Genomic DNA, 20,917 nt, shown 5'->3' on the forward strand with positions numbered 1-20,917 from the left:
CTTTCTAGAAGAATTCTCTATCATCTGAAAGGAAAGCAGCTGCGTCTGAAGAGAGTTTTTTGGGATGGACACCCATGAAGTATTTGGGCATTCATCTTGAGTAGAACATCTAGATAAAAACAACATCAACCAATATATCACCTACAGATCTGTTTGTACACTTCTCATCATGTCCATATGATATGAACTAAACACATTGTTCTACACTGATCCATTAGGCATATTAGGTGATGGTGCAGTCTAGAGCAGATATCGTGTGATGTGTGAAAAGACACATGTGATAAAGGCAGGCTGACCTCTTTGTTTTCACACACCAGCCACAGAGAGGATCCAGAGCAGCTCTGCAGTCTTTCAGAGAGCTGTATTTAGTACACTGAACCACAGACACTCTTCTGAGCTACATCAGAAACATGAGCAGAAAGAGACACATCTATTTTAGAGTCATTTTATTAAGCCAGAGCTCTTTTACATTTTGTTAAAGAGATTTTAAAGATTCATTTCAACAATATTTTAAACATTCCTCCCAAAATTGTCTAAGTGTTCAAACTGTATTGCACCAACTCAATAATATAGTAAAAAATAACGTTGTTTTTGCACATCACTGAAATAGTCAATGAAATCAGTTCTACAAAACATTTGTCAAGCATAAAAAACAATCCAGCTGAACTGGGCTCCTCTGAAAACTGATGATTTACTTATGTCATTTAAAGATAACAGTTAGCTACTTTTAAGGGTTAATTAAATGTGAAATATTTGGTTACACTTTATTTTAATGTGTCCGTGTTGCTATGTGATTATACACTAAAATACTGAGTACTTACTAAAGGCTTAGGGTTAGGATTAGGGTTTGGTTTAGGATTATTCACATGTAATTATGCATAATTTATGGTTATTACTACATTATCATGTGTAACAATGACGCTGTAAAATGAAATGTTACAAAATATTTTTAATAAAATTTCTATGACTGGCTATGGATATGTAAAAAATATTATTCAATATTTGGTTATACTTCATCTTAAGGTGTCCTTGTTACATTGTACAACATGTATGTACTGTAGAGTTAGGGTTGTAATTATGCATAATTTACTGCATATTACTATATTAATTACATGTAACATGTATATCAATGATACTCTAAAATAAAGTGTTACCCAATATTTATATAAATCAAAGGCTATTCATATATGTAAAACAGCAAAATTGAACATAATATCCTGATTTTTAATTAGCATACAAAGCGGAAAGCTATTTTCAGTCTAAAGGTTATTTATGTTGTGTGACATTGTAGCCACTGCTTAATCTAAAAACATCTAATACTAAATTATTTTCAAAACTGAGTTTCACTTTTTATTGATTGCCACTTCTAAACATCACCTGTTTCCTTAGAGCAATGTAGATATGTTTGAAATCTACTGGATCAAAGTGCATTCTGGGAAGCACTGCTCGTTCATCATCAGATTTGTACAGCACTGTTGAACAACCTGGTGTGAATTTATCATCCAACACAAGCTAGAAAAACAAATAGAAAAACAAATCATGAATTATGACTAGTAATTCAAATACAGAGCAAAAATGAGCTTAGAGCTATACAGTTGGTGTAAATGGAAAAAGAGGACAGACATTTAGAAAATAGGTGAAACTAGAGAAAATAATGATGTGTGTGTAAGAGAAAGAGGTGAAGCAGACCTTTATCAGTTGTCCATCACTGGTTCCTATGAACATCACAATCCAGAATCCATTTCTAACTGCTGCCACTGATGACATTGAGCTGTACTTGAACACCACAGAGAGCGGCTGAAGTGCACTACCACTCTACAACACAAGAATAAAATTATGACTTTAGTAAATACTGAAATTAAGTTTTGTCATGCAACATCTGTTCCATTACAATTATTATCCATAACTCAATCCGGTAAAATTACGTTTTTTTTTTGTTTTTTGTTTTTTTTAAGTATATTGTGCACATGAATGCTGATTATCCAACCTCAGAACCACATGGCCGTTCACCAGTAAAGCAGAAACCCTTCACTCGGCCTTTAACTGTACTGATGTCGTACAGAGCCAGCGCGGTGTTGTCCGGATCCTGCTGATTCTGCGCACTGAACACACCTGCCCAAATAACGCCGTTCACTGAGGGAATAACGGCGGAGGCGACGAGCACTGGACGAGCTTTATCATTGCAGCACTGTATCGTTGCAACCTGTAGGGATTTGAAGATTTCTGTCTTTTTATCTTTAGAGCTGTTCATCCACAGGACGTGCACTTTACTCTCTGAGTCAGTCTTTGCGTTGAGAAACAAGTACGACTCTGAGGGCGAAACTCTCTGGAATCCGTCAACAAACTCCACATCTCTAGAGGTGCTCTGAATGGAGGGGGTTGTTGAATACTCTATGGTAGTGAAAATCCCACCATATTGAGACTGTAAAGTGTTCCACAAGATAACAACAGGATACGGAGGTTTTCCATCATCGTCCTTTTTCCCAACCAAAAGGTACCTACCGGTACTTGGACCTGCTATGAACGCAACAGATTTCTCATTCTGTCTCGGTCCTACCGATATACCACTTTCATAGTAAATGCTCTTTGTAATGTCACTGAGGTCAAGAACTTCACAATATCCATTTGTTAAGGTCCCACAGGTTATCAGGGTGTTGTTGTCGTCAAAAAGCACCAGAATGTTGACTCTATTTTGATCAGTGTTAGTGATGTCCTTCCTCTTCTCCACAGAAAGATCGAGTCTCATCTGATGTAGTCGATGGTCAGTAAGAACGAACAACTTACTTTTACCAACTACAAAGTCCTTGATGTCTCCATCAAAGTTCACCACATCACCGCAAAAGCAATGTTTCAAAAGTACAAGTATTCCAAGTAAGTATCCTCTCATCTTAAATATCTGAATGAGTTGGATAGGCCTTCTGTTGTAATTGTTGAGATCTTGTCAAAGCGATCAACTGCTCTCAGATGCGCCCACGGGTGAGTGAGTGGAAGTGAAAGCAGTGCTGTGAGAGGAAGGTGGGGGTCTATAGATGCTACAGAGAAATTGTACTTTCTGAAACTTTTATTAACTATCCAAAAAATTACTTGAGTGAAACGTAAAAAAAACTATCTGCGTTCATTTGTATTCCAAAGCATAAAATTAAAAAGGAGAATATGCCTAAACGTTTTAGAAATTATCTGATGACATGAAGAGGAAGGTTTTTTTTACGAAGTAAGATTTTTTTTTTTTTTTTTGTAGAACAACTTGTTTCATAATCAGTGTTGGGAAGGTTACTTTATAAATGTAATATACAGATTACAAGTTATCCTATTTAAAATGTAATAGTAGTGTAACTATTTAAATTACTTTATTAAAGTAATGTAACGGATTACATTTGGTTATTTTTTGATTACTTTTCTAAATTTCTGATGAATGTTTTCAACTGTTAATCATTTTCAAACATTTAAACCAGGCAAGGTTAACCTTACAGTAGTAGCCTACTCAATACTGATTACTGTCAGTCTTTCAAAATCCTTCATCACTTGAATTAACATTATAATAATTTAATTTTAAAGCACAGTCACCACAAAATCAGACGTTGGCACCTGCTAAAATTAAGTGTTGTATAATGTTTTTTGTGCAAGATTATAACAATACTCACACAAGGCGATCGTTTCGTGTGTTAGGACATCAGTGTGTCGTCATGAGCCGCAGGGTTTAATTTGGATTTGTCTGTGCATGTTTTTTTTTTACTCATAGATTTTGTTACCATTGGCATGCATTATACGACTGACAGACTGCAATGGTTGGAGTTAAAAATCATCATTTGTGTTCTACTGAAGAAACAAAGTCACATACATCTTGGATGCCTTGGGGGTAAGCAGATAAACATCAAATTTTCATTTTTGGGTGAACTATCCCTTTAACGTTACCAGAGAAAAGATTAACTTTTGGGTACACACTGTACAAAGGCTTTTTTAAAAGGTTTCTTTCTACATCTTAGCTCCTGGCTGATGAAGGGCACAAGGTACTGTTTTAATTTTATGCTGTGTGTTAAACTCTGAAGGACTTTGAAGTGTTTATTTTATCGATCTCCTCTGAAGCTGTTAGCTAACGTTTAACGGGTCGTTATGCAGGTTTATTTTAGAATATCAGTGATGACAGTTTCATTTGCTAATGTTGTTATGCAGAGTGTGTGTGATTCATTGTTACTGTCATAAGCAGAACACAGTGTAGTATTGCTTCGTCAGTGTTATGGTTTCTCTTGGTTTGCACTCCAGGTAGATAGTTTACAGTAAATCAGCACTTTATTGGGTAATTTTATGTAATTTATGTTTTTCTCTCTAAATTGAGAATTGTCAGTTTTACCAAAATTAATTAATTGTTAACTCAGGTGTTTCTTTTAGTTCACATTGCACTCTAAAAGGAGATTGTTGTAATTAAAACAATTCATAAAATCATATAGGTCATACAGGTGTTACGTACAGAAGGGAGCGGAGACACAGGTAAGGGTTATCAGGTTTATTGACAGTAAAACAGAGCGTGCAAGCAGAGTGCAGGTGAGTTGTAGCAGATGATAGAGTCGATGAGACGTGGAACTGGAACTGATACTTGTCTGTGTGTTCTAGGAAGCGAGGATGCAGAGAGACGTGGAGCAGGTGAACACACTGGAGAATCACAGGAGACGTGGAGACACAAGGGATCACAGGAGACGCTGGAGACAGGTAAGTAGTAGTGTTTCGGGAGTCCTGGAGGTAAGTATAACACTGGTATGTGTTAACGAGACCGGACAGTGACTGAGTGATCTGGCGTGTCTTTTATGTGGCTGTGGTGATGAGTGTGAATGAGCGTCAGGTGTGGCTTGTCAATACTCAGGAGAGGGAGTGCGTAGTGATTGGGTGAGTGTAGAGCCTGGCGTGTCTGTGACATTACCCCCCCCCTCCACGGTCCGCTCCTGAGGACCGCGGACCCCGACGTCGTGGTGGTCGACCTCTGCCTCGGGGAGCTGGTTTGTTGGGATGTCTGGCATGGAAGTCGTCAAGGAGGCTGGGATCCAGAATATCATTCCTCGGGACCCATGAACGTTCTTCGGGACCGTATCCTTCCCAGTCAACTAGGTTCTCAAGGGACCCACCACGACGCCGGGAGTCCAGGATGTCTTTCACCTGGTAGGCTACCCCGTCTTCTGCGATGAGTGGAGGAGGGGGATCCTCGGTGTCGCCAGGCTCTGTGGAGGGAAGGACAGAGGGATGGTGAGGTTTAAGGAGTGACACATGGAAAACTGGGTGAATGCGATACTCAGGAAGGAGTTGCAGGTGATAGGTGACGGGGTTGACTTGCCGGATGATGGTGAAGGGGCCAACGAACCTAGGACTTAGCTTCCTACAGGGCAGGCGCATCCTGATGTCCCGGGTTGACAGCCATACCTTCTGTCCTGGCTGGTAGTTGGGTGCGTGGGAGCGTCGAAGGTGAATTGAGATCCACGGTCAGATACTATGTCTTCTGGTAATCCAAAATAACGAAACACATGGTTAAACAGCAACTCTGCCGTTTCCATGGCAGTGGGGAGTCCAGGCAGGGGAATTAAACGACAGGACTTGGAGAAGCGGTCGACGATCACCAGCACACATGTGCATCCATCGGAGACGGGAAGGTCAATAATGAAGTCCACTCCTAGGTGTGACCAGGGACGAGTGGGAACTGGCAGAGGTTGGAGCTTTCCGGAGGGAAGATGGCGTGGACTCTTGGAGACGGCACATTCCCTGCACCCTTGTACGTACCTCCTGATGTCGGATGTCATGTTGGGCCACCAGAAGCGCTGTTTTAACAGCGAGAGGGTTTCGTTGACCCCGGGGTGGCCAGTGCCCAGTGAAGCATGTGTCGAGTGGATGATGGGTGTGCGTCGTGTCCGTGGTACATACTTCAATCCGGGGGGGCAACCCGGCGGAATGCTGGTGGAGGCATTGGACTCGGGGAGCGTCTCTTCAGACCAGGAAATGGGACTCACGACGAGTTTCTCTGGGATGATGGGCTCTGGATCTTCGTTGTTCTCATCGAGGCTGTGGATACGAAATAGGGCGTCGGCTTTCACATTTTTCGATCCAGGACGATAGGAGATGGTGAAGTCAAACCTTGTAAAGAACAGAGCCCATCTGGCTTGGCGGGGATTCAGTCTCTTGGCATCTCGCAAATATCCCAGGTTTTTGTGGTCAGTTAAAACCACGAAGGGGTGTTTTGCTCCCTCAAGCCAATGCCTCCATTCCTCCAGGGCAAGTTTGATGGCGAGGAGTTTGCGGTTGCCGATGTCATAATTCACTTCTGCCGGGTTGAGTTTCCTGGAGAAGAAAGCACATGGATGGAGCCTGCTGGGATTCCCCTGCTGCTGGGATAATACCGCTCCCACTCCGGTGGTTGAGGCGTCAACCTCGACGACGAAGGGGAGCTCTGGGTCAGGGTGAGCCAGGAGGGGAGCGGTCGTGAAGGCGGCCTTGAGGGCTTGGGTGGAGGCTGGGGTCCAGGACAGAGACTTGGGCTTACCACGGAGGAGGTTGGTGAGTGGACCGGTGATGGAGCTATAGTTCTGGATGAATCGTCGATAGAAGTTTGCAAATCCTAGGAATCTTTGTAACTCTTTGATGGTTGAGGGAACGGGCCATTCTTTCACTGCGGTGACCTTCCTCTCGTCCATGCGGACGCCACTGTGGTCGATGTTATAGCCCAGGAATTGCACGGAGGACTGATGAAAGGTGCATTTTTCGGCCTTTAGGAAAAGGTGGTAGTCCCTCAGGCGTTGGAGGACCTCCGCAACGTGTTGGCGATGTTCGGCCAAGCTCCGGGAGTAGATTAAAATGTCGTCTATGTAGACCAGGACAGACCGGTGCAGGAACTCCCGGAGCACCTCATGCATGAAGTCTTGGAATACGGAGGGGGCGTTGACCAGTCCATACGGCATGACGAGGTACTCATAATGGCCAGTAGGTGTCACGAAAGCCGTTTTCCACTCGTCCCCCTCACGTATTCTGATGAGGTTGTACGCGCTGCGGAGGTCCAACTTGGTGAACACAGTGGCGCCACGTAGATGTTCCAGGGCTGCTGGGACGAGAGGAAGGGGGTAACAGAACTTTACGGTGATTTGGTTGAGTGCTCTGTAATCGATGCAGGGCCGCAAGCCTCCGTCCTTCTTTGCCACGAAGAAAAAGCTTGAAGCAGCAGGGGAAGTGGACGGTCGGATGTAGCCTTGCTTAAGAGCCTCGTCGATGTACTCCTCCATGGCTTTCTACTCCGGAACGGATAGGGAATATATCTTCCCTCTGGGCACTGGCTCACCTGGGATGAGGTCAATGGCGCAGTCCCATGGCCGGTGGGGAGGCAGCTTGGAGGCTTGTTTGGGACAGAAGACATCTCTGAAGTGGGAGTAACAGGCTGGGATGTCAGTAGAACGTCTTTCGAGTGGGCTTTCCACTGTAGTAGCACAGACTTGGATTCCTTGGGAACTTGGAGAACTGAACACGGGGAATTCGGGAAAACAGCCGTGGAAACATTGGTTACCCCACTTCAGGATCTCTCCTGTCCTCCAGGAGATGGTGGGGTTGTGCTGCTCTAGCCATGGGCGCCCTAGAATCACGTCAGATGTTGACTCCTCCAGAACCAGCAGCTGGATCTCCTCGATGTGGAGCACTCCAACTTGGAGACGGAGGGGTCCCACGCTGTAACGTACTTTCCGTAATGGTTTTCCTGTTATCGCGTGGATCGGGTAGATCTTCGGCGTTGGGGTGGTCTTGAGATGCAGCTGGCGACAGAGGGCTCCGGAGATGAAGTTTCCAGCTGACCCAGAATCGAGGAGCGCACTGACTGGAAGACAGAAATCAGCGGCAGTAAGTTTTACTACAATTGAGAGTGGTTTCATTTTATTCATTGTGGACAGGATGGCACTCACCAATGGCCGGGCAGGACGAAGGGGGCATTCTGAGATGTAATGCCCGGCACCACCACAATACAAGCAGAGATTCTGGGCCAGCCTCCTCTGTCGCTCAGCTGATGATAGACGTGAGTGTTCAATCTGCATGTTGTCATTTGCTGGTTCTGGGGAGCTGACGGACTCTGGCTGGCGGAGAGTGGAGGGGAATAGCGGCTGGCCCTGGTGCTCTTCTAGGCACAGCTGCATACGAGTGGCGAATCTGATGGATAACTGAATGAATTTCTCGAGCCCGATGGAATCCTCGTATGCAGCGAGATGCAACCGCACACGTGGATCGAGGCCTTGACGATATGTGGTGATCAAAGCCTGCTCATTCCAGCCACTTGCAGCAGCGAGGGTACGAAACTGGAGGGCATAATCAGACACAGTTAGTGCACCTTGTTTTAAATTGCATAATCTCTCACCAATCGACGAGTCCCAAGCGGGTTTTCCAAAAACTTCCTTGAAGTGGGTTGTAAAACTTGACAAGGACGATACAACTGGGTTATTTAAGTTCCAGAGAGGTTCAGCCCATCGCAGCGCTTTTCTGTGAAGCTGAGAGATTATGAAAGCCACCTTCGATCGATCGTCAGGGTAAAAGTGCGGTTGCATCTCCAGGACCAGCGAACACTGCAGGAGGAAACCGTTGCAATCCTCCGCCAGACCAGAGAAGGGCGCCGGTTTAGCCATGGGACTGGCGACCGTGGGTGGTGAAGGAGCGGCAGCGGTGAATGCGGAAGTGTTCACTGGTGTTGTTGCCGTGGAAGTGCCGGTGAAAGTGCGACGAAGTGCATCAACCAATTCTTGAATGGGATCCGGGGTGCTCATGCTGTTACCTGGACGGTGTTGGTCCGGTCTTCTGTTACGTACAGAAGGGAGCGGAGACACAGGTAAGGGTTATCAGGTTTATTGACGGTAAAACAGAGTGTGCAAGCAGAGTGCAGGTGAGTTGTAGCAGATGATAGAGTCGATGAGACGTGGAACTGGAACTGATACTTGTCTGTGTGTTCTAGGAAGCGAGGATGCAGAGAGACGTGGAGCAGATGAACACACTGGAGAATCACAGGAGACGTGGAGACACAAGGGATCACAGGAGACGCTGGAGACAGGTAAGTAGTAGTGTTTCGGGAGTCCTGGAGGTAAGTATAACACTGGTATGTGTTAACGAGACCGGACAGTGACTGAGTGATCTGGCGTGTCTTTTATGTGGCTGTGGTGATGAGTGTGAATGAGCGTCAGGTGTGGCTTGTCAATACTCAGGAGAGGGAGTGCGTAGTGATTGGGTGAGTGTAAAGCCTGGCGTGTCTGTGACAACAGGTAGCACTTTGAAAGAAGTTTGTTAATTGCTTAAGGCTCATATTTTTGTAGGTGCTTTATCTGCATTAAAGATTGTTACTGTCAGTGTTAAAATAATTCATATTATTTAGGCTTACTACAGTACAGTAAGGCAAGGTTATTAGACTGTATACTAAAATGTGATATATTGTCACACTATTTATGGTGTAGGCCAATTAATTGCAAATGTGTATTCATTAGTTTATAGGTTTGTTATGGATATTTGTATACAATTTGCAGGCAGATGTCTAATGATTGTTTGTTTGTTTGTTTTTATTCAGCTCTTACAGTGTTTTTGGAAAATTAAATTCTTTATAAACATCAGTTCCTGAGAGTTAATTTCATCTGTTCAGCCGGAAAGACTACACGATTAATTAAATTGCTTAAAGGTTCACTTCAGGTTCACTAATTTACTCACCCCCATGCCATCCAAGATGTTTATGTCTTTCTTTCTTCAGTCGAAAAGAAATTAAGGTTTCTGAGGAAAACATTCCAGGATTTTTCTCCATATAGTGGACTTTTACAACATTTTTTTCAATGGTTACCAACGGGTTGAAGGTCCAAATTGCAGTTTCAGTGCAGCTTCAAAGGGCTCTACACGATCCCAGATGAGGAATAAGGGTCTTGTCTAGCGAAACGATCGGTCATTTTCTAAAAAAAAATAAAAATTTATATACTTTTTAACCACAAATGCTCGATATAACAATTGATAATTGTTTATATAAGATTTATACATAATTTCCTTTCATCTTACTACTGGAGCTGCCAGTTTGCTAAGTTTCAAATGATTAATAAACAGCAAGCACAAACTATGCAAAAGCGGCAGCTCTTCCGGTGCACTTAGCGTCCGATCTTTGCGGCGCCACATGAAGTTGAACAAGCCTATTGGATCGGTACTTACGCCACTCATTGTCATAATCATACTTTAGATCTAATATTGTCACATGGAATCGATATTGATGCCGTTGAAATTCTGCAGCAGAGTGATGACATCTCAGATTATTATCTGATTAAGGAAATTAGTCCAACGCCGTAGTACAACGAGCACACTCGGGCCCTTAAGGGAGCAGCCAGAAAAACAGCCTGAAAAACATAAATGTTAGACCCTATACCGACTAAGCTATTGAAAGAGATGCTTCCAGAGGTCATAGATCCTCTTCTTAATATCGTTAATTCATCTTTATCACTAGGATACATACCAAAAACTTTTAAGCTGGCTATTATTAAACCTCTTATTAAAAAACAACACTACTTGATCCTAGAGAATTAGTCAATTACAGGCCGATCTCAAATCTTCCTTTTCTGTCAAAAATACTAGAAAAGGCAGTATCATCACAACTATGTTCCTTTTTAGAAAGAAATGGTATCTGTGAGTATTTCCAGTCAGGATTTAGACCGTACCATAGTACTGAGACTGCTCTCATTAGAGTTACTAATGATTTGCTCTTATCATCAGATCGTGGTTGTATCTCTCTATTAGTGTTACTGGATCTCAGTGCTGCTTTTGACACTATCGACCACAATATTCTTTTGAATAGACTCGAAAATTATGTTGGCATTAGTGGAATTGCATTGTCATGGTTCAAATCATACTTACCTGACCATTATCAGTTTGTAGTAGTAAACGAAGAGATGTCATATCGATCACAAGTTCAATATGGAGTACCGCAAGGCTCAGTACTAGGACCGTTGCTTTTCACTCTGTACATGCTACCCTTGGGAGATATCATTAGGAAGCATGGCGTTAGTTTTCACTGTTACGCTGATGATACTCAGCTCTATATTTCTTCGCGCCCTGACGAAATTTACCAATTCACAAAATTAACGGAATGCATAGCTGATATAAAAAATTTAATGACCAGTAATTTCCTACTACTAAATTCATAAAAAACAGAGATTCTAATTTTTGGACCAAAACTTCTTCGCGTAATACCTAGAATACTGTCTAACACTTGATGGTTGCTCTGTCTGCAGTCTTCGTCGTCAGTTAGGAACCTGGGTGTGCTCTTTGATACCAATCTTTCATTTGAAAGCCATGTTTCTAGCATCTTCTTCCATCTTAAAAATATATCTAAACTACGACATATGTTCTCAATGACAAATGCAGAACAGTTAGTTCATGTGTTCATGACCTCAAGGCTAGATTACTGTAACGCTCTACTGGGTGGTTGTTCCGCCCACTTGATAAACTACAGCTCGTACAAAATGCAGCAGCTAGAGTTCTTACTAGAACTAGGAAGTATGACCATATTAGTCCAGTTCTATCAAGACTGCATTGGCTTCCTGTTAAACATTGTATAGATTTTAAAATCTTGCTAATTACTTACAAAGCACTAAATGGTTTAGCTCCCCAGTACCTGAGTGAGCTCTTAACACATTATAGTCCTTCACGTGTATTGAGATCTCAGAATTCAGGCTAATTAATAATACCTAGAATATCATAATCAACTGCAGGCGGTAGATCCTTCTCCTATTTGGCACCTAAACTCTGGAACAATCTTCCTAGCATTCTTCGGGAAGCAGACACACTCTGTCAGTTTAAATCTAGACAAAAAACGCATCTCTTTAACATGGCATACACATAACACATTATCAATTTATGTTTTCAAATCCGCTAAAGGATTGTTAGGCTGCATAAATTAGGTCAGCCGGAACCGGGAACACTTCCTATAACACCAGATGTACTCGTTATATCAGAAGAAGAATGGCATCTATGCTAATATTAGTCTCTCTGTTTATCCTGAGGTTTACCATAGTCAGCCCGATCCGGGCCGTATCCAGGTGAGATCGAGGACCTGCACCTTGACACGACCACAACGCAGCCCTGAAGTGTCAGCAGAGATTGAGTCAACTAGATCATCCACTGTGAAGGCCTCATCGACACGACAGTCAGTGGCACAGTTCCTCAACAAACCGTCCCATACCGGCGTGATGAATATGATCCTCAACTGGATGGAACTGGAATAAATACTTTGACTGTTGCTATCCCATTGGACTTATGATAGCTGCCTGACTTATAATAAAGCACTGTTCGCCAGAGGAGAACTGGCCCCCCGACTAAGCCTGGTTTCTCCCAAGGTTTTTTTCTCCATTTTGCCACCTGTTTGCCACCTGATGTCACCTGTTGGAGTTTGGGTTCCTTGCCGCTGTCGCCTTTGGCTTGCTTAGTTGGGGACATTTGACATTTGATATTCAACAGTGTTTTGATCTGCCTGACACCATTGTATGCGAACTGAACTGAGCTTAATGATGTCGTCACTGTTTACTCCAGTGCTGATATAGATAAATTAACTAAATTAAGAACTATTGATTCTTACATCAGAATGAATCAATACTGACTTTACTTAAGATGGATAATGACACCATTTTCTTTAAGAGCTGCTGTGCAGCCAAAATTATATATCAGTTATCACTGTAAAGCTGCTTTGACACAATCTGCATTGTTAAAAGCGCTATATAAATAAAGGTGACTTGACTTGACTATGTCACGTGTGACCTTTCCAACATGATTACGTAATGCGTGGAGCATCGCAGAGCTAGTGCAAGACGAGCATTTATGGTTAAAAAGTATATACATTTTTATTTTTTTAGAAAATGACAGATTGTTTTGCTAGATAAGACCCTTTTCCCTCGGCTGGGATCATGTAGAGCAGCACTGAAACTGCAATTTGGACCTTCAACCCGGTGAAGTCCACTATATGAAGAAAAACCCTGGAATGTTTTCCTCAAAAACCTTAATTTCTTGTCGATTGAAGAAAAACATAAACATCTTGAATGACTTGGGGGTGAGTAAATTACCAGGAAATTTTAATTCTGAAGTGAACTAATCCTTTAAAGAACTTTTAATCAGTTTGTTTTCTCTGGGAATCAAACTCTTCATGTTAGGGTTGCTAACGCTATGCTCTACCGCTACAGAATGTTTTCACAGAATGTTTGTGTGAGAGATTGTTCATGAGTGTTTATGTGTGCTTGTTAATTTAAATCAGACCAGACTCTTTTTTAATGAATTTGATATGTTTTACATGTTTATTAGTAAGTATGAGGTGTAAGGCAGTATACTGGTAACATAAATGATCAGATTAATAACAAAAAATAACAGAAGAATTGTGTAGGTAAGATACAAAAGATACAAAGCATTCTTCTACAAAATAACTGTACTGCAGTACTAAATTTCTGACCAGTCCAACTTTGAATAGATTTCTTGTATGTGTGGATAATAAATAAGTATATAGCGTCACCTGCTGTTCAGTATCAGGATTGATCTCACAGGATATTTGAATGCAGAGGTTGTTGAATAGTTAAAGCATATGTCAAAACAAAATTGTGTTATTTAAAGCTGAAAAATTTATTAAAATAAAAAGAAGAATATAAAAGAAAATGCAAACTGCTCAAATGTATATTTACATACTAATTACACAGATATACAAAGTGTAGAACTCTCTAGTCTTAGGAATAGCAAATAATGATTGTAAGCCTTTTTCAATTTTTCAATTTTTTTTTTTTTCTGTAAGGGTTTTTATTGTTTTTTCATAATTGGCCAGGTGTTTTCTGTGACTGAGGCAGAACAAATCCTTTGTATTCCACATCTCGAGAACATAATTACCAATCGTGATCTGAAATGACAATGAAACTATCTTTTCATCTCATAGAGTTGAGTAAGATTTAAACATAGCAGTGTTAGCAGCAATTGTCAAGTCAAATTATCCATTATCTATAGATTTTCCAAACAATTGCGAATATCAAAAACAGACGTACAGTTATTGAGTCCACTGCTGTGACGGCTCCTGATTCTCCTTTAATCTTACAGATGATGGTATTGGACTCAATCCTCTCCAGAACACACTGATACTGCTGATCTCCCTGATAACCTGTCACTTTCACCTCACTCATACTTAAATTCAATAAATCTGCCTTTTTCTGAGAAAGAGAGATCAACAAAAATAACCTGTGCCAGTTAAAATAGAAAAAAAAAAAAAAAAAATCAATAAAATTCTAAAGAGTAGATCTAAATCTGTTTTTAGTCACTCTTTACCTGAATGTTCACCTGTAGATCATTGGCCACTGGAAAGGTGCTGAATCCAGTGAATTTTGGATCAGGCTTGTAGGAGAAATAATCCACACAGTCCACAATGGAGTTCCCAACATTCAATGACAAGCTAAACAGACCACTGCCATCATAACGGGGGGAGTGAAACCACAAGCCCTGTGAAAAGAGACAATGAAAATATGACTCTAATATGAGTTATGATGATTAAAAGTTTTTTTTCTCTTGATCCTTTGACATATAAGCTTTACATGTAATACTGCAAGTTTCTGATCTCAAAATTTCACTGCAAAATTTGCATTTCCACTTCCTCCTCATTGTGATATCACAGTGTGGTTTATATTTGCAAGTGAACCTCAAGGAACATATTAATATAAAATGCATGTCATCACCATTTCAAAAAATCAGTGACACATTTAGAGTCACTGAAGTGCATTTAGCAATTATGAGCAGATCAATGACAAATTCTTCCAAATAAGACCTCATTCACTACATGTGTGAATCTGGTCTGTTTGAAGATTTACTGAAGGTATAAACAGCTGATCTCTGTGTATCAGATTCAGTGCTGTGAGTTACTGCAGGAGTAATAAACACGTCTTACCCCTGAGCTTCTGCTGTATTGTGTTTGAAGCACTTTATTAGAGGGACGGACAATAACTGATTCAACAGATTCCATACTGCTTCCCTGAACATGAATCTTCCTTCCACCTCTGAATGAAGAGATATTAAAATATGCATTAAAATATATATATATTATGGAGATATTAACAATTTCAGACAGTAATACACAATATTAAGAATGGCCTTGCTGTCAGCAAGCAGGTTGTTCTTTCTAAACCTCTAACAGTTTAAACAAGACTAGTCTAAGGTCACGTGTGAGTCAGTAAACAGCATTCTTGCAAATTTCATGATTAAAATGGTCTTTATGCCATTAGATTACCATGAGCATGAAAATTTAAATGTGCAGTTGTCATCTTAAGGCACTGATGTGATGTGGAAGCTGATCTGCCAGTGGTCTGAAATGCTCTTACCTTCTCCAGCTGACTGTGGGCTGTATTCCTGTGCAGCTGGGCTGGGAACTGTAAGTGATGATGCTGTTACCATGACAACGGTCGTCAGGAGTAACAACACACACTTTCACTGTTCCTTTAGATCCACTGGGAGGAATGTGGAACCTTAAAGTGTCACTGGAGCGATCAAACACTGGAGATCTGAAGAGAAACATTCATGCACAGATATACAGTGTCATTTATCTGAATCTACGCATATTCATAAATACAACTAAACACAAACACACAGAGTCTCACTCTTTAGGAATACAGTCCAGATCCCCTTGAATACGGATTTTAGTGACAGATTCCAGGTTCTTTCCTCTTAGTAAAACGTTGTTTCTGCCATGGATGAAAACCTTGTTGGGCTCCAGAGAGAGAATCTCTGGTTCCTACAGGACAAATGCACTCAATAAAAAAATGGCAAGAGCAAAAAAAATAAAAATTATCAACTCCATATATGACCAAAGCAATTTTAATAAACAACAGAAATAAAAGTAACTTATTAAATACATTTATAATTAATACAAATAATAATAAATGTCCATTAATAAAATACAATTGTAAATATGAAGCAATTATATATTATACATAATTGAAAAAGCAGGATGATTGTTTACTGCTGATATGACATAGAAGAAAGCAACTTTTGTTTTAAAAGAACTTTCATGAGTTTGTTTGCCCATATAATCTTTATACTATTACGGTTAAAAGTATGTCTTGCTGTCTGCAGTGGAGAGGCTCGAAGAAGCAGCTTCAACTCGAGATATAATCCCCAGTGGGACTACAATGCTTGGAAGATGAGTACGGTAGCAAACTGCCTAAATTATGTTGATAGGGGGATGCAAAAACAGCTTCTGCCGGAGCAAGGTGAATGGCTGCTTACATGCTCCGGCAGTAAATTAAAAGATTAGATGGGTTCACTCCTCACGAAATTATGTTTAGGAACTTCACTTATAAGCAAATTGTTCCTCGAAAATGAAACAAAATCCTCAGACTCTTGTAAAGTCTTATTCATTTGAAATAGAAAAAAACAACAACAAAAAAACAACAACTTCTCTATTCTGTGAAGTTGAGTTCATAATCAGCAACACTTACTCTGTAGACACTCTGAGAGAGTAGATCTTTACATGTCTCCTAAAGAGTAGAAAAAGACGGAGAACTCTGAGCAGTTTATTTACTTTCTGAGCTTTCTTCAGTCAACACAATGGTTTTTCAGCTATTAACAATAAATTAATATCATCTTAAATCTTTATAAAGGTTACGCTGTTTTACAATACGCATATAATAAAGCATTGGATTGTTTGGTTATCATCTCACCTCTATGTGTAACTGCGGTCCAGGCCCATGTGTCCAATCACAACGCTGGGAGGAAGAGGACCACTGACACCCAGATGAGATACACTGCACACACCTGCATTTAATTCATATTTCTAATATTATTAAAATAAGAGTTCAAAGTAGTCTTTCAAAACTCTTTTAAACTGCATTTTCTCACTGTGTATAAGAAGCAATTGGTGAATTATCTGTGATACTGGAGCAGTTCCTCAGTGTCAGTGTCTCTGTGATCTTCTGATCCTCAATAGTAACTGTAGCAGAGACTGTTAAACCTGAACAGATTAACAACAAATATTTATGATTATAAACAATCATATTCTGATAATATAAATGCACTGTATAACAGCACATATAAAACGTCACTGAAGGAGAACCAACCTCCAGTATATAGTAGCTGGTCAGAAAAACTACAGGAGCAGTTTGGGAAAACTGCAGTCAGGTCAGACCCGTCACACAGGTTCACACTTCCTGTGGTGAAGGAACATGAGAAGATGGGATTTCCTGTGCTCTCCAGACTTGAGGCAAGATGTAGAGTAATCTGTGTAGAAGAGGTTGGTAAAGAGTAGTCATATAAATTATTTCTTAGATTTATAAATTATGATTCATTCTTCTAGATAATGATCCTCTACCTTTCTAGAAGAATTCTCTATCATCTGAAAGGAAAGCAGCTGCGTCTGAAGAGAGTTTTTTGGGATGGACACCCATGAAGTATTTGGGCATTCATCTTGAGTAGAACATCTAGATAAAAACAACATCAACGAATATATCACCTACAGATCTGTTTGTACACTTCTCATCATGTCCATATGATATGAACTTAACACATTGTTCTACACTGATCCATTAGGCATATTAGGTGATGGTGCAGTCTAGAGCAGATATCGTGTGATGTGTGAAAAGACACACGTGATAAAGGCAGGCTTACCTTTGTGCATCCACACACCAGCCACAGAGAGGATCCAGAGCAGCTCTGCAGTCTTTCAGAGTGCTAAATTTAACACATTGAACCACAGACACTCTTCTGAGCTACATCAAAAACATGAGCAGAAAGAGACAAGTATGCAATTTCGATTTAACACACCAGTAAAATATCCGACATACTGCCTGGTTTAGAAAACTTCTCCACTGGTTAATTCAGTGGTTCTCTAAATGTGAGGCGCAGGAAAATTCCCTTTTTAATGGAAAACGTTGTCCTGGATCAGCTTTTTAGGGAAATGTATAAAACTATTCCTATTGTTCCTGCAAAGCAGTATTACTGTCATTTTTACAGGAATCATTTTTCTCTGATTAAAATGTCATTCAGAAACTATACAGAAAATGAACAACGAAGGACTATTAACAAATAGTTCATTCAGTTTTTCATTACTGACAAGGAAAAAATATAAAGCTGAAAGTAAACTCAGAAAATGTTTATTCACAGCGTTTTTTAATAAAAAAAAAAAATCTTAATTTTTAAGTATCATAAGTTGTGTATGCAGTCTGCTTTTCATTATTTCATAATTTTATTTAACATTCTACACACACACATATATATATATTGAGAGAGACTGATTGATTGATTGATTGCACATTTCTAAACCTCACCTGTTTATTCAGAGCAATGTAGATATGTTTGAAATCTACTGGATCAAAGTGCATTCTGGGAAGCACTTCTCGTTCATCATCAGATTTGTACAGCACTGTTGAACAACCTGGTGTGAATTTCTCATCCAAGATCAGCTAGAAGAACAAACAGAAAAACAAATAATAAATTATGACAGTAGTAGCACAAATACAGAGCTAAACATGGTGCAGCTTGTAGTTGGAGCTATAGGTGTAAATGGAAATGGTGGGCAGATATTTAGAAATGAAAATTCATTGAGACTAGTGAAAATAAAGGCACGTGTGTATGAGAGAGAGAGGTGAAGGAGACCTTTATCAGTTGTCCATCACTGGTTCCTATGAACATCACAATCCAGGATCCATTTCTAACTGCTGCCACTGATGACATTGAGCTGTACTTGAACACCACAGAGAGCGGCTGAAGTGCACTAACACTCTGCAAGACAAAGAACAAACGAAACTTTGACTTTAAAAGTAGGCTAAAATTACGTTTTATTTTTTCATGCAACATTTAATTACAAATGTTATCCGTAATTCTATCAGAAAAACACTAATTTTTTTTTAAAACAAATGTATGTGTATATTGAACACATGAATGCATTTTCCAACCTCAGAACCACATGGCAGTTCACCAACAGTGCAGAAACCCTTCACTCGGCCTTTAACTGTACTGATGTCGTACAGAGCCAGCGCGGTGTTCTCCGGATCCTGCTGATTCTGCGCACTGAACACACCTGCCCAAATAACGCCGTTCACTGAGGGAATAACGGTGGAGGCGACGAGCACTGGACGAGCTTTATCATTGCAGCACTGTATCGTTGCAGCCTGTAGGGATCTGAAGATTTCTGTCTTTTTTCTTTTAGAGCTGTTCATCCACAGGACGTGCACTTTACTCTCTGAGTCAGTCTTTGCGTTGAGAAACAAGTACGACTCTGAGGGCGAAACTCTCTGGAATCCGTCAACAAACTCCACATCTCTAGCGGTGCTCTGAATGGAGGGGGTTATTGAATACTCTATGTCAGAGAAAATCCCACCATATTGAGACTGTAAAGTGTTCCACAAGATAACAACAGGATACGGAGCTTTTTCATCATCGTCCTTTTTCCCATCATCCTTTTTTTCATCATCGTCCTTTTTCCCAACCAAAAGGTACCTACCGGTACTTGGACCTGCTATGAACGCAACAGATTTCTCATTCTGTTTCGGTCCTATTGGTATACCACTTTCATAGTAAATGCTCTTTGTAATGTCATTGAGGTCAAGAACTTCACAATATCCATTTGTAAAGGTCCCACAGGTTATCAGGGTGTCGTTGTCGTCAAAAGGCACCAGAATGTTGACTCTATTTTGATCAGTGTTAGTGATGTCCTTCCTCTTCTCCTCAGAAAGATCGAGTCTCATCTGATGTAGTTGATGGTCAGTAAGAACGAACAACTTACTTTTACCAACTACAAAGTCCTTGATGTCTCCATCAAAGTTCACCACATCACCGCAAAAGCAATGTTTCAAAAGTACAAGTATTCCAAGTAAGTATCCTCTCATCTTAAATATCTGAATGCAACTGTTGGATACTGTAAATTGTTGAGATCTTGTCACAGCGTCAGCTGCTCTCAAGATGCGCTCATGGGGTGAAGTGGATGGAAGTGAAAGCAGTGCTGTGAGATGAGGGCGGGGTCGCGGCGGTCTAAAAATGTAAAGGCGGGTAGAGAAACTTTTGTTGTGTGCTGTGAGTAGCTAGGCTACTGTGTAAAACTTTGACTCAAAGTATTCTAAGGTTTACCTCTGTGTAAGTTTAGTTGTATTTTACATTCCACTACGTAGGCTATTTAAAATGTAACAATTGCCTAAACGTTTTATAAATTAACCAATAAAGTAAAGAAGAATTAGATTTTTCAAGTTTATAATGCAACTATTTAGGCAATGTTCGTGTGTTTTATAACAATTTTCTCAGTGCCCTAATGTAATTATCTATAAATAAATATGAAACAAATATCTAAACAATAGCCTCAAAAACAAAAAAAATAATGTGCTTCGCAAACCATGAAAAAAAGCGTAACTGGTAGCCTACAGAAATAGGCCTATAGCAGCTTGTTTCCGCCACGGATTAAATAATAATAATAATAATAATATTTAATTAAAAATTAAAAAAAAGATAATTGCGATTTTTGATCTCACAATTCTGACTTTTACCCTCACAATTTCGATAGCCTATAACTCTTTTAATTTTTTTTCTCAGAATTGCGTGATATAAAGTCGTAATTGCGAGTTATGTCAGAATTGTGAGATAAACTGGCAATTGCGAGAAAAAAAGTATGAATTCTGAGATAAAAAGTCGCAATTACTTTTTTTTTATTCCATGGCGGAAAAGCTTTCATAATTTTGGTACATATGCATCTATTGTTTAATAAAAGGTTGATATTATATTTAGCTAAATTACTTGCCATAAAATGTATTATCATACTAACTTATTTTATTAGGCTACCTTAAAATGTCTAAACAGCTCATCTTTTACTTATATTTTAGACAAAATACCAGAACTAACTGTTTTATAAGTAAAGGACTGACATACAAATATTTATAAATAACATAACAGTTAACGAACTGTAGTAGCC

The 20,917-nt window shown here is 40.1% G+C and overlaps 1 protein-coding gene and 1 long non-coding RNA gene across 4 annotated transcripts in view; one reads left to right on the forward strand and one right to left on the reverse strand.

Moving 5' to 3' along the window:
- Positions 1-19,700, forward strand: part of LOC127510882 (uncharacterized) — a 70,020-nt gene extending 50,320 nt beyond the window's left edge. The window contains exons 2-3 of the long non-coding RNA XR_007929776.1: positions 2,461-2,602; positions 19,563-19,700. This is a non-coding gene — a long non-coding RNA (uncharacterized LOC127510882). The remainder of the gene's footprint in view (positions 1-2,460; positions 2,603-19,562) is intronic.
- Positions 1-20,645, reverse strand: part of LOC127510873 (plexin-C1-like) — an 88,947-nt gene extending 68,302 nt beyond the window's left edge. For all 3 annotated transcript variants that reach the window (XR_007929775.1, XM_051891007.1, XM_051891006.1), the window contains exons 1-6: positions 18,915-20,645; positions 18,616-18,741; positions 18,288-18,422; positions 17,629-17,729; positions 17,333-17,441; positions 17,082-17,241 (exon numbers count right to left, since the gene is read on the reverse strand). Coding sequence is in view for 2 of the 3 variants with exons in the window: in XM_051891007.1 (XP_051746967.1) it covers positions 17,082-17,241; positions 17,333-17,441; positions 17,629-17,729; positions 18,288-18,422; positions 18,616-18,741; positions 18,915-19,847 (1,564 nt within the window). In the remaining variant the exon portion in view is untranslated. The remainder of the gene's footprint in view (positions 1-17,081; positions 17,242-17,332; positions 17,442-17,628; positions 17,730-18,287; positions 18,423-18,615; positions 18,742-18,914) is intronic.
- Between the last annotated feature and the right edge of the window lie 272 nt (positions 20,646-20,917).

This window comes from Ctenopharyngodon idella, chromosome 4 (assembly GCF_019924925.1).
Source record: "Ctenopharyngodon idella isolate HZGC_01 chromosome 4, HZGC01, whole genome shotgun sequence".
In the NCBI taxonomy this organism is placed as follows: Eukaryota; Metazoa; Chordata; class Actinopteri; order Cypriniformes; family Xenocyprididae; genus Ctenopharyngodon; species Ctenopharyngodon idella.